The sequence below is a fragment of the Phocoena sinus genome, chromosome 13 (genome assembly GCF_008692025.1).
Source record: "Phocoena sinus isolate mPhoSin1 chromosome 13, mPhoSin1.pri, whole genome shotgun sequence".
Classification (NCBI taxonomy): Eukaryota; Metazoa; Chordata; class Mammalia; order Artiodactyla; family Phocoenidae; genus Phocoena; species Phocoena sinus.
Genome location: NC_045775.1, coordinates 35,780,577 through 35,794,517, shown reverse-complemented (window position 1 = coordinate 35,794,517; position 13,941 = coordinate 35,780,577). Strand labels below are relative to the sequence as shown.

At 37.6% G+C, this 13,941-nt stretch overlaps 2 protein-coding genes across 6 annotated transcripts in view; both read right to left on the bottom strand.

Moving 5' to 3' along the window:
* Positions 1–6,356, bottom strand: part of DYNC2LI1 (dynein cytoplasmic 2 light intermediate chain 1) — a 47,225-nt gene extending 40,869 nt beyond the window's left edge. The window contains exons 1-3 of one of the 2 annotated variants that reach the window (XM_032653534.1): positions 6,221–6,356; positions 4,634–4,843; positions 2,641–2,758 (exon numbers count right to left, since the gene is read on the bottom strand). In XM_032653534.1, coding sequence (XP_032509425.1) covers positions 2,641–2,758; positions 4,634–4,641 — 126 coding nt within the window. In that variant the 5' untranslated portion in view covers positions 4,642–4,843; positions 6,221–6,356. Of the gene's footprint in view, positions 1–2,640; positions 2,759–4,633; positions 4,844–6,220 lie in introns of those variants that run through there. The other variant, XM_032653532.1, reaches the window with a different exon arrangement.
* A 1,685-nt stretch (positions 6,357–8,041) lies between these two features.
* PLEKHH2 (pleckstrin homology, MyTH4 and FERM domain containing H2) overlaps positions 8,042–13,941 on the bottom strand; it is a 111,857-nt gene continuing 105,957 nt past the window's right edge. For all 4 annotated transcript variants that reach the window (XM_032652893.1, XM_032652894.1, XM_032652892.1 and 1 more), the window contains 3 exons: positions 13,619–13,705; positions 11,415–11,552; positions 8,042–10,168 (listed from right to left, as the gene is read on the bottom strand). In XM_032652893.1, the coding sequence (XP_032508784.1) occupies positions 9,989–10,168; positions 11,415–11,552; positions 13,619–13,705 (405 nt within the window). In that variant the 3' untranslated portion in view covers positions 8,042–9,988. The remainder of the gene's footprint in view (positions 10,169–11,414; positions 11,553–13,618; positions 13,706–13,941) is intronic.

The following is a 13,941-nucleotide window of genomic DNA, read 5'->3' as shown; positions in this document are numbered from 1 at the left end:
TCTATTTTATATATAGTAGCATGTGTATGTTAATCCTAAACTCCTAATTTATCCCCCCTCCTTCTGCTATCCACTTTAGTAACCATAAGTTTTTCTTTTCTTTTCTTTTTCTTTTTTATTTTTTTTGCGGTACGCGGGCCTCTCACCATTGTGGCCTCTCCCGTTGTGGAGCACGGGCTCTGGACACGCAGGCTCAGCAGCCATGGCTCACGGGCCCAGCCACTCCGCGGCATGTGGGATCTTCCCGGACCGGGGCACGAACCCATGTCCCCTGCATCGGCAGGCGGACTCTCAACCACTGCGCCACCAGGGAAGCCCTGTTTTCGTTTTTCTTTAAAGATTTTTTTGATGTGGACCATTTTTAAAGTCTTTATTGAATTTTTTACAATATTGCTTCTGTTTTATGTTTTGGTTTTTTGGCCGCGAAGCATGTGGGATCTTAGCTCCGGATTAGGGATCAAACCGGCACCCGCTGCCCTGGAAGGAGAAGTCTTAAACACTGGACAGCCAGGGAAGTCTGCACAAGTTTGTTTTCTATGTCTGTGAGTCTATTTCTGTTTTGTAAATAAGTTCGTTTACCTTTTGATAGTCTTTAAGTTCTTAAACCACATACATGAATTACTTTAATAAAAGTAATTTAAGATAACAATAAAAACAGACTGTAACAAAAGATCCAATCTAATAAAATTAAGGACAAAACAACATCATAAATGAAAAAGGCTTGCAGACCCCAAGCTCAAACTTAGTGAGCAGGGTTATGTGATTACTAATATTTTTCTGTTCAGTAACAGACACACGGCATCTGGCAACAGAGAAGCTGGCAGACCTGCTCTAGTTGACAGTAGGTAAGCAAAACCTGAAAAATTCTGTTTTATCCTGAGAATTTCACATTAGAATAATTCCAGTTGAGTTACTAGGATTATGACAGATAGATAATCCATGACGTGTAGAGTCCATGACACGGACAGTGTCTAAACCTTCTACAGTTGTTATGGAAAACCTCAAAAATTCTGTTCCATCCTGAGAAATACACATTAGAATCACCGCAGATAAGACAATCCATGACTGACTGATATGGAGTCCCTGACACAGAGCATGGCTGAAAGAAACGTTAAAGCCAAAACAGAAAGACTCAGGGAGACAAGGTGGTTGCCAGAACTATTAGAAGGGCAATTTTTAAATATCTGAAGGTTTAACAAGTAGAAGAGTAAAATTAGACTTACTCTCATACTTTTACAGGTCAGAATTCAAACCAAGGGGTGGATGTTACAATGAAACAGACTGCAATTTTCCAGCAACTAGGCTTTGTAACTAGGATTTTCTAGAAACAAAAACGGAAACAGCCTGCCTTGTAAAAGAGAACATCCCCATTGTTGGAAATATTCAAACCTAGACCATAGAACCACTGTTTACAGTGACTAGAACCCTGGGGGAATCTACTTTCTCATTAAAAAAAAAGCACCAGTGCACAATCACACACAATTCTGCATACATTTCTAGGGAGTTCACAGACCCCAAGAAGTACCTCCATGGATCCCAGAGTAAGAATCCCTATTGCAGAAGAGTAGACTAGGGCTTCCCTGGTGGCACAGTGGTTAAGAATCCGCCTGCCAATGCAGGGGACATGGGTTTGAGCCCTGGTCCGGGAAGATCCCACATGCCGCGGAACAGTTAAGCCCGTGCGCCACAACTACTGAGCCTGTGCGCCACAACCACTGAGCCTGTGCTCTATAGCCCCATGATCCACAACAAGAGAAGCCACTGCAGTGGGAAGCCCATGCACTACAACGAGAAGCCCGTGCACCACAACGAAGAGTAGTCCCCACTCACCGCAACTAAAGAAAGCTTGCACACAGCAACAAAGACACAACGCAGCCAAAAGTAAAATAAATAAATTTATTTTAAAAAAAACAGTATATCGCCTTAAAAAAAAAAAAGAAGAGTAGGGCTTCCCTGGTGGCGCAGTGGCTGAGAGTCCGCCTGCCGATGCAGGGGACTCGGGTTCATGCCCCAGACCGGGGAGATCCCACATGCTGTGGAGCGGCTGGGCCTGTGAGCCATAGCCACTGAGCCTGCGCATCCGGAGCCTGTGCTCTGCAACGGGAGAGGCCACAACAGTGAGAGGCCCGCGTACCACCAAAAAAAAAAAAAAAAAAAAAGAAGAGTAGTAGATATTTTCAAGGTTCCTTCTATTTCTGTGACACTAGTTTAAGACAAAGTTAAATGTATTATACTCTATATGGTTCATGTTTTTATTATCTATATGCTTGTTTCAGCTGTACAAGTTACCTATAAATATGACCATCAGAATAGTATCAATATTTATGGTGACTTTGTGCAAACTGGGAAAAGATAACTCCCCTGGGCTGTCTAGTCAGAAACACATGCCCCTTCCTCTGGGCTGCTGTGGCCCAGGTCAGGACACACCGCTTGACAAGAAGAGAAAGGCTGGCTGTTAGTCCCTACCCACCTGTGAGCAGGGCCCAACCAGATCCAATGTAACCAGCAGGCCGGAGATTGGTCATCTGGTTAAAGGGTTGAAGTACCTAAATTTTTATCAAAGTATTACAATAAATTTTACCACTGGTTGTTAAATCATTACAATACTTGGAAAAAAAAAAGTAGGAAAAAATGCATTACCCCGTTTTTACTGCCAATGAAGAAAACAGACTTTTCTCCAGTTTCAACTCCATTGCCTTCACTTCCATTACTTCCCCGTTTTTCCACTTCAGCTGTTGCGATTTCCCAGAGAGTTTCACTATATGAGGCAGAAAACCAAAATTCAGAGAAACAAAAAAGAATCCTTTCAAAAATTTCTTTCCAGCCCAAAGAAAATTTATTTCAGTCAGATTTATAAAACAAATCAACATCATTTGGGGGGGGTACAATTTACTGGTAAAACTTCGGAGGATTAGTCATTCTCTTTGTACTAGATTGAAGCAGAAAATGATAAGCAGAGTCTTTATTGCCAGGATTTGAGGTTGTCTGATTTGGGGGCTTCCGGTCAAGGCTGAAAGCTGTGTGTGTTAGCGTCTCAGACACACATGAATGTACAATGACTTTTGGAAACGCACAACTTGAAAACCACCAACATCTAGGAAAAGGGGGAATGTGTAAAGCCAGTGTACCACATAATCTTTGTCCCCTGAAAGTTTTTGGCTTTGCTTTTTAAATTATATATTTTTTGGCTCAAGATTCCTTTTTTAAAATATAAAAAGGGGAAAATCACCTAAAATCACTTTTGAAAATCATCTTTTCATTTACCTCTCTACACACTCATATAATTTTATACAAATAAGATTATATCTTTTTTTTTTAAAGTAAAGCCTAAATGAACTATGGAGTATTGAACTAAAAATACATGAGAAAGATTTTATGTGTTACAAGCTCGAATCTACTACTTTCTACATAGAGTATGCCAACTTGAGCAAATTACCTAATCTCTCTGGATCCTTCATTGCTTTATTAAGTCAACAAGTATTTCCTGAGCGCCTAATATATGAAAGCTGCTGTGCTAGTCCCCAGGCTTATCTGTTTCTTCACCTCTAAAATGCTGATAAAAAAGAATACCAACATCATAGGATTGCCATGACTGTTCAAATGTGATAATTCATTTAGGTTAGGGCCTGGCCTATACATAATCACCTAAAATCAGTGAGTGTTTATAATCATTATTATTCAAGAACCAGGAATGAAAAAAAGGGGTTAGAAAAGATCAAAACAGGTGTCCCTAAATGTCTGCCTAAAATTCACACATTTATTTCACAGGTGAGCCCCTAAGAACTCAGTCCGGGCCTGTTTGCTCTTCAATTACACACTATTTCTTCATTATTGTAATTATCTTCTTTCCAAGTTCCCAGCAGAAAAGAGAGGTGTTGTAACCAATTAAACCGTGATGGGAAGCTTAAGGTTCATAAACTCAGCAGAGGTCACACCGCCCACCCACCATGTGAGAAAAACAGACTTTCCTGCTCTGTGATGGACTCCAGGACTCATCTCTCCCGATGCACCTTATAAGTCGTTTAGAGAAGGTTTAGGTATGACCTTGAGAACAAGCAACTAAAACAGACATCATAGAACTGAAGAGCTAAAATGTATTTGATAGGTGATTAAAATCCCACCCCCACCCCTGCTGCCCGTTTATATATGACCTTACATTCTTCACAGTGCCTTCACAAGTTAGGCTCATTTATTGTCGTGAACTCCTGCACCCGGAGCCGAGGTCCCTGAGGAAGTGGCTTGTGGTCTGGTTCACCGCCTGAAACTGTTCCTAGAACATTCCCTAACCCTCGAGAAACTCTTATTGAAAAAGTGAATAATTGGAGTTGAATGATCTTTCAAAATCTCTTAACTTTTCCACCTGGGGAACTTTTCTACTTGCTTTCGGCAGAATCCACACTCTCAAGGATAGTGCCTACGGATCCTTGACCAACAAGACAGGAATTGCAAAGAGGACGAACTCAATTTTCTTCCACCAACGGGTCCCGCGAGGATCTCCTCTCCCCAAATACACCCGCAGCGGCCTCTCCCTCCACCCCCCCCCCCCATCTCCACCCCTTCCTGGCTGGGCTGGGAAAGAAGGGAGGCTCTCGAGGGGAGCATAAGCCAGGCGCAAGCAGGGTTACAGAGATACCTGGGCATCGTGGCTCGGCCGCCCCACTGTTGTGGTCTCCGCGTAGGGTCCAGCCTAGAATCAGCGTGACCGCGAGCTCTGCGCGAGGCCGGCTTAGTGCTGGCTCGTGGGTTGCTATGGTAGCGACGTCACCAGTAAAGGTTGCGTATAGAAGAGGGGCATCATGGGAAATGTAGTTTTCGGCGTTCTTTTCGAGCCTCTCAGCTTCATCTGTTAGGGTGCGAGAGAGAGGCGACAAGTGGTAATAAATCTGGGACCTAAAAACTCTGGGCTGGAAGTGTTCTTTTATTTTAAAAGTATTCTACTGAGTACCGACTATTTATATGCCAGGGGTCTCTCTCTCTTCAATTACTTTTCTCTCCCCAATAGCAGTGAATTGAGAATGGAGAACGAAACAATCTCCTGAGCTGTTTTCTAGTGATTTACTAGAGGCAAAGAATATTTACGATTTTAGTATTTTCCAACTTTCTGCTTGTTTGGTTGTTTCAGGTTTTATTCAATAGCACATCATTTATTAATAAGTTAATAAAGCAAATGCATCTCCTTAATACTTCATTTACTTTATCTCCAAATCAATAAAAAACATTATTACTATATGACATACACAACTAATTATGATAACCCAAAGGAAGCCAGAGACATAAGCTATTGCAGAGAGGTACAAACAATTTATATTAGAACAAGTGACTAATTATGCCTCAAGGAGTTGGTGAAACATTCATGGCAGTGACAGTATTAGATCTGTTTTGATTGACTGAAGGAGAAACTGTTCCTCTACTGTTCTGCCATTTGGCTTAGTCTCTACGTTGTAATGTTCAAGAATGTGGGCTTTGGAATAAGACAAACCTAGATCGAAGTCGGGACTCAGTCAAACTAGCTAAGTTGCCACATTGCCACAATGGAAACTAAGTCAATTTCTCTGAGCCTTAGTGTCCGATCCTGTAAAGCAGGGGAAATTTATGAGTTTTAAATGAGATAAATACATGTAAAACATAACTTATGAGTGTCTGAAACATTATAAGTGCTTAATACTTGTTATTATGGTGAGGTAAGCTGCTGATCAGCAACTTTGAAGAAAGAAACACAAGGAAATGAAGCAGATGGTTCATAGGAAATAAAAGGCATTCACTTCAGATAAAATCTTTGGGGACAAAATCCTCCCAACACGTAGGTGCATTTTGGAGACACAGGAGACTACAGTTGCACATAGGAAGGGAAGTAATGGACTTCAATGGAGAAAGGATGGTAGCAAGTGAGGCTGATACATCCATCATTGAATCAGCATTGCCTATAACTCACAAACCGATGTGGGACAAATTGTAATGAATTGCAATGATTTGGGTTCTGGAACTTTAGAATCCCTTTGCATGTTAGTTGGGAAGCCCTATTGATATGGACAATAATGGCAGCTAACATTTTGCCAGGTGTTTTCTGTGGACTAGGCACAGTACAAGCATTTTAAAGTATAATGATTTGGGTAACTGGGATACGTGGTTGAAGGAGGGAGCCTGGTAACCAGGAAGGTGAAGGTTATCTGCCTGGGCCCTAATCACCAGCACTGATTCAGGAGTGATTCAGTAGATTCACCTTGATCTGATTAAGCAGGTGAGTTCTCTTTTCTACCCTTATGCCTCCTGAGGCTTCATAATTGGACGAAGAAAGTGACTTTCCTGGGTAGATGAAAATTGTTCTCAAGGTAAAATATACAAAGATTTGAGCTCCTCTTCTGAATCAGCCCAAGAAGACTCACAGATTTCAATGGTGGTGATGGAGGAGGAGACAGTTTTATGCTGCTTCCTGGATGAAACGAACAACAGTGAAAAAGGATAAAGGTGTGTGCAGAGTATATTCGGGGACCTGTGAATAGTTTGGGGTGGAAGCATATAAAGTGCCTGGTGGGGCTAAGGTGGGAGAGCAAACTGGACAGGTAGATTGAGCTACAGTGAAGGATCTTGAAGTCTGGATTTTACTGTGTTGGCGATGAGAAACCAAATAAGATTTCAAATAGGGGTGTGCCATGACTAGACCTAAGTTTCAATGAGATAATTTTCTGCAGCTATGTGAGGGATGCTTTGGAGTCTAGAAGTCCATACGGAGGCTATTAACAATAGCCCAGAAAGTGAGAGTTTTTATATTTTTTCCTTGTTTTCAAAGTTACATGAGCTTATTGTAGAAAAAAATAGTATACAGAAAAAACTAAGAGGGTATAATAAGCAAATACCAGGAGTAACAACTATTAAACATTTTGATGTATTTTATTCCAATCTTTTTTCTCACAGAATTGAGATTTTACTGTAAAGTTTGTTAACATTCTGATTTTAACATGTATTTTCCCATATCAATTTTTTAAAAACCCATAATAAACATAGCTTTGATGGCTATCCACTATATAGATTTTTAATAATTTACTTAAGCATTCTCCTAATATGAGTGTTTGAGGTTAAACACCTAACATGAGTTGGGCCAGTCAGAGTCCTTTTCTGGAAATTTTCAAACAAGAATTAGGAGAATCAAGTCATTCCTTCTCTGGAGGAAATTGGCATATTTCCTGCTAAATGAAGTACTCTTGTGGAAATAAAATCCCTTTTTTCCTTTAGGAAAAAGAGAATAGGGGGAAATGTGAGAGGAGATGCGGTCCCTGCATGAACCAGTTAGCAGAAAAGCTTCTCCACCTTATTAGTCCTGCTACTCACTTTTGCTTCCTCACTCCCCACCTTCCCAAAGCCTTTGCTCCCCTGGAATCAGCCAAGAGACTCTGCAGTGAAGTCCAAATTCCATGACAGTTAGGAGGTGGGTGGATGGGTGAAATGTGTTCTCGGCATCTCAGGACTACTTAAAGCCTTTTTCTAGAGAAATATGGTTATCCATGGTGGTTAATTCTTCAGGATTATACTTCAGTACAATAATGGGTTACAAGTATTGTTACAGTAACCTGACTACCATGTATTTTTTTCCTATGGAAAAAATGTCCAAACAGCCACTGATAAACACATTTTTCAAGCAAATACTTTATAAGTTGTGACTAACTTCTCTTGTAAATTGAGAGTTAAATTCATTTCTAAGCTATGGCAGTATTTGACTTCAAGGACACAGAAATCTAGAGCATTTAAAATAAAATTTTAGGCACAGTCCAATCACCTTACCTATAAAGAGCTTATTATGAAATCATGGGAGAACCCCATGACTTATACATGTTGTATATGTGTCAATATGCGTACATACATATGAAACTTACAATTTGCCAAAACAGCTTCCTTTTATATGGATAAAACAAAGCAACACAGAAGACAAAGCATGAGTGCAAGAGAAGGAGGTAATAACTACCATTTTCACTAGTAGTACACCTCAGCTTTGACAATGAAAACATTAGGTATTTCTTGAAGATTATTCAAAAGATAATGCTTGAAATGGGTTTTGTAAATCATTTATTATGATTGAAAGGGAAGAAAATGATAGGAGACAAATATTACAATTAAACATGTAACATTATTCTCTTGTAACCAATCATAATAACATACTTTGAATTTTTTAAATGGCTATATAAAAGTAATTTCCCAGAAAATAAAATTTTCACATCATCAGTTACAGAAAATTGATTTCTTTCCATCAAAATATTTTATCTCTGCTCTATCAAAAATAAATGCCAAGTCTAGGGTACTACCATTTAAGCTAAGTCTTCACTACTTGTTTAAATTAGATTTTGGGGGGGCTTACCAGATGGTGAACTAACTATTGCCTGAGAATAAAGTCCTCACACATATGTAACACCTCTGCCAAGCCTGTGGTTCACCAACTAATGATTATTAAATGGTTTTCTGGGAACTCAGAAACTACTGTATCCCAGCCAAAAGGCTCCTGAGAGTCATCTCAAACTGGTAACCCATTTATTCTCAGAAATTAATTTGCTTACCCAGTGAGTGGTTGTGGTTCAAAAGATTTAGGAGAAATAGTAAATGGCAATCTATTTCTATGGGGTTTTTTTTTTTACCTTTGTCATTACCAATAAAGCAAAATCTTACTTGATCAGTATACTTCTTGGCTCTGTCCTTTTGAAGGATGCTAACATGGGATGGAACATTTTTAAAAGGCTTATTGTGAGAACAGTACATTGCCGTAGGGAGAAAGCAGCAAAAAAGAAAACATGAAGGCTCTGCCAACAAATTAATTCAGCAGCTAACTTTTTTTTCCCAATTGGTTAAAAAAATACCATACACAGAGTGATAAATATACGTCCAAAATATAAATATAAAATATTCTACACATAAATAAAATTAAGTATACTCATGATTACTATTTCAATTAAACATTTTTGCAATATAATTTTCATGTCTTATCACAGTTTCATTTTTATCATGAATAATAAGTACTTTATTTTGACACAAACCGGAATGTACTGACCACTTACGTAACCTAGTAAAGTAATACGTTTCTAGACCCTTTCACCTAAAAATTTACCTCCTTTGACAGAAGAGTTACTTTTTCTTTCCTTTTAAAAAATATTTTTGGGAATTTATTTTTAAACTATAATTAAAAAGGACTGTATGAGGAAAAGCTTTAAGAATGGTCTTTGTTTTCATAGATATTATTATTTAACAAAGCAAGGTCAAGATGACCCAGCACCAATGCAATGAAATGTGGGCAATATTCCAGTGAACTTGGGTTATGTTGACAGCCAAAGAATGTCAGGAATCACTGTCTCATTTTAAGTTTTACACTCCAGTGATCTGAAAAAGTGACAGGGCACACTTTCTAAAATCACATAGGAGGTTCTAGTTACCTAGCTCCTGTTTTCTCACACAATGATTCATAGGGCCAGAAGACTTACTGCACTTGCTCTAAAATTTACCCTTCAACACCACCCTGCAGCTGTTTCTTAAACTGTATACTCTACTTCTTTCTAAACACCATATCATTAATTAAAAGCACATTTAATTACAGTACTTAATTTTTTGGCAATGAGCATTGCCAAATAATCAACTGGTTTGCCAAATGAGAGTTTGGAAAAAAACTCCCTTGAATCTCTTTTTCTAAAGATTGTTAGAATATTTTTTTAAAAAAGAGAAAAAAGCCTTGATGTGTCTGATGGCAAAGGAGAAGGTGATGGAAAAAAATGACAAATTCTAACCCAGTTAAGCTAAGAGAAAATCAGCACGTGGGAAAATCTGTGTTTAGGTCTTATTACTAGCATTCATTTGAATATTTATGAATCAAATGAAAGAGAGTAACCCTCATTATTTTTAAAGAATGGACTACTACTGTGTGTGTGCCATGCTACCAGGATGTAAATGAACTTATTTGGAGCCGATGCAGCCATTGGTTAGAGGACAGGGAGTGAATGTTCAGGCCCCTGAGCTTTCAGAGTAAAGTGGGGCCTTTGGTTGGTCTGCTTGACAGAAGGGGCTGGCTTCCCATCACCCTGGCTTGAGGACCCTGGGTCCGAGCTGAGAGCAGCGCTGGAGCAGAGAGGTGGTGAACCGCCTTCTGCTGATAGAAGTTGTTTATGTAGCTGGCGATCAAAAGAGTGATTTCAAGAATCTAAAACAAGAAAAATGGAATTGTTATTCTCCTGAGAAGTTCTCATCACTTCCAAAAGGGAGTGAAGGGTTGGCCATGGGTGGTCTCCATCTGCAAGTACCCAGGCTACCAGATTTCCTTTTTAACCAGATCAAGCAGTGCAGTACAGTTGATCCTTGAACAACACAGGGGTTAGGGGCCCCAACACTCTAAGCAGTCAAAAATCCATGCATAACTTTACAGTGCCCCTCTGTAGCCACGGTTCCTCTGTATCCACAGTTCTACATCCATGGATTCAACCAACCATGGATTGTGTAGTAATGTAGTATTTACTACTGAAAAAAAATCCATGTGTAAGTGGACCCATGCAGTTCATACCCATGTTGTTCAAGAGTCAACTGTGCTTACATGTTCAGCACCATCAAGGCACTGACCTATTTTCTCATTACTTAAAACAGCAGAAAGTGATACTTTAAAAAAAAAAAATCAAATTTAGTGGCAACATTAGGAAATGTGACAGTAGTACAATTCTACCAGTTATCCTAAAGCCACATTTGTGAATACATGAATAAGAAATTCAGTGTATTACATCAACTCTTTAAACTAAAGCACTGAGTGTACCATGATCTTCTACACTTACAGACTTCACTTAAGTATAGATTTAATTAAGAAACATATATGTCATTTTTTAAAGTTTCAAATTCTAAAACAGTAGTCTCTTTTAGTTGAGAATTTTAAGACAAAGTCTTCGAAAAATTAATTTCTCATTCTTTTTCCTAAAATCAGAGTTACATGTTAGAATGCAGCCCTTTTATTTACTGCTTTTACTTAGAGACATTAAAACTACATAGTTTGCTAAAAATAGTAAAGAAACAAGTATGCCTTAATTTTAAAACCTCACTCTTCTCAATAATGAGTCTATAAAGTGAATTACTACAAGTACATAAAGTACCTGACAATAACAACTTATGCCAGGACCACTTATTTTGAACTTTCTGTATACCAGGCACTGGGCTATAAATACTTTACAATTCCTTCATTTTATTCTTAATCCAGGAAAAAAAAAAAGGTAGCATCATAGCATCATACCATTTTTTAGATGAAGAAACCAAGGTTTAGAAAGATAAGGTAAGCCAGAATTTGGACCTATGGTTGTTTGATTGTAAGTAGAGTCTGTTTTCCCATGAGGAACTTATTCTTTGTACAATATATGTTTTAGTATGAAAAAAACTAGCATAAAAAAGTTAGCATAAAGCCTTCTACTCACCTTGGGTTTTGCCATGGCAAAAAGTAATTTCTCTGTTGGTTTGTCCTTTGAATGTGCATTGTTAATGACTATCATAAAATCATCTTGATAACCTCCAAAGGTCATTAGACTCTTGTACACATAGCTGATTATTAACCTCTTCAAAGAGAAATAAAAGTAAGTATGTTATACAATCTTTATTTTCAAAGAAAGATAAGAGATGATTAATAACATGTATCTCCATTAAAATGATGATGTGGTCAACCACTGCAGATGGAAAATATGTTTTAAAAATTCCATAAAGTTCCAAAAAGCAAAACTTGAACTTGCCATGCACCAGCAACTATTTACATAGCATTTACACTGTATTTGTCCTTAAGATTTCTATCTGTCCATCTATCTATCTATCTATCTATCTATCTATCTGGTTGAACCATCTGAAACTGATTCTTTTTAAGGTAAAAAAAGGTCAAATATTGGCAAATCCACATAGTTCACCCTGATATATAAACTTTGATATGTGTAAACATAAACAGTATCATGCATACTACTACTTTTTTAACATTCTGCTTCTTTTAACTTAACATGTTATGAACATCCTTCCATGACAACAAATGTACTTGTATAACATTTTAAATGATTTTATAGACATTTATTTGGATTTTATAGACACATAGACATTATTCAACTAATCTCCTATTGAAGAATATTTAAGTTTTTTTTATTTGTTACTATCTTAAACAATATTCCAATGAATATTTGGGGACATATTTCATAATACACATAGCCTAATTATTTCTTTGGTTATAAACCTCAACAGCTAAAATTGCTATCTCAAAAAAGTAAATCTTTCCAAACTCAAAAAGGTTATACCCATTTACATTCCCAGCATTACAGTCTTGCTAACACAGGATATCATCATTCTTTTGAAGCTCTGCCAATCTGATTGGTGAAAAGTAGAATCTCACTGTATTAAACTGAACTTATTTGCTTGATGGTGAGATTAACATTTAAAAATACATTTATTGAACATTAGTATTTCTTCTGTGAATTGCCTCAGCCCATCTGTCTATTGGTGCGTTCATCATTTCCTTACTGTTTGAAAAAACATCCACATTCATAAAGGATACCAACCCTTCATCATACATGCAGCAGATATTTTTTCCCAATGTGTTACTAAAACAATTTAAATAATATAAGTCAAAGATGTACAGCCTAAAAGGAAAGGAATCTGCGTATCTAATGATTAGCTTGCAAGATTCTGAGCAGACCATCCCAGCAGTGAACACCTCTAGTGCTGCAGGCTGGCAATGTCTACTTCCTGACCTGTATGTCCATCTCCCGGGATCTAGGAACTGGTTTACTTAGCTAAGGTAACTCAATACTTGTGTACTATTTCTGTTGACTTTAAAATCTATCTTCAGATTATCTATTCAAGAACTAAAAGAACTAAAAGGAAACATAAACGCCTTCAAAAAAGTTTTGCAGCAATTATAAGGAGAAACAGTTACTATAACACTAAAGGATAACCTCGTTTCCAAGAAATTCTCAGTGATCCTGACTATAGCCACAAGTAGGAGAGCCCACTACACCTACCAGGTGAATTTAGCAATCCTTGCCTACCAGGTTAAAAAAAAAAAAAAAAAAAAGAACAAAAATTTTAAAAGTACTCTGATACATATAAAATATGATAGAAAATAAAGTAAATTTCAGATAAATAAATGAGTAAATAGAAATCACAGTTTGACTTTATATTTAATCATGTAAAAAGCTCTAAGATACTGTCTATGTACAAATGAACTGGTAATTGATATTATGGGATAGTATAGAAATTGTTATAGAAGGCTTCGTGAAACTGAACTTAAAACTTTGGTAACTAAAGTTTCTACCTAAATGTTATCTTCAACAGTTGCACTTTACACAGGAAGCAATCTTCCGAACACAATGAATGAACAGTCATTTTACAAATACAACCATGATTGCAATTTAGTCATGGTATCTTAATATTTTTCTCATATACAATATATAACCTGTCTAATCTTGATTTAAAAGATTAAATTGTAACCATAGTTATGTTTGTAAAATGACTATTCATTATATAGTATTAGGCAGAGTGTTTTCTGTGTATGAGAAAAGTCAGATAAAGATATCATTACCTTCTGTTTACAGTACACTGAGCAATGGAAATAGCTGACTCAATGCAGAACTTAAGGATTTAATCTTACCATGGAGTTGTATTCTAAGATGCTTAAACCATCCTCATGTATAGCCAGCCACATGAAAGTACTTCCAAGTGATGATGGGGTTATGGGCTATGAAGAGGTGAAAATACACTACATAATAAATGCTAAGCAAAATTACAGAAATAATTTTCAGTGTAAATGCAATGCAGCATTTGCAATAACACAACAACATCCTGTTATTAAAAATCTCACCTGGGGAGCAGGCAGTGTGGTATAATGGAAAGAGGAGTGAATTAGCAGACCTGGGTTTGAGACCCAGATCTGCCATTTATTAACGTGTGCATTTGGACAGGTCTCTTAAGCTA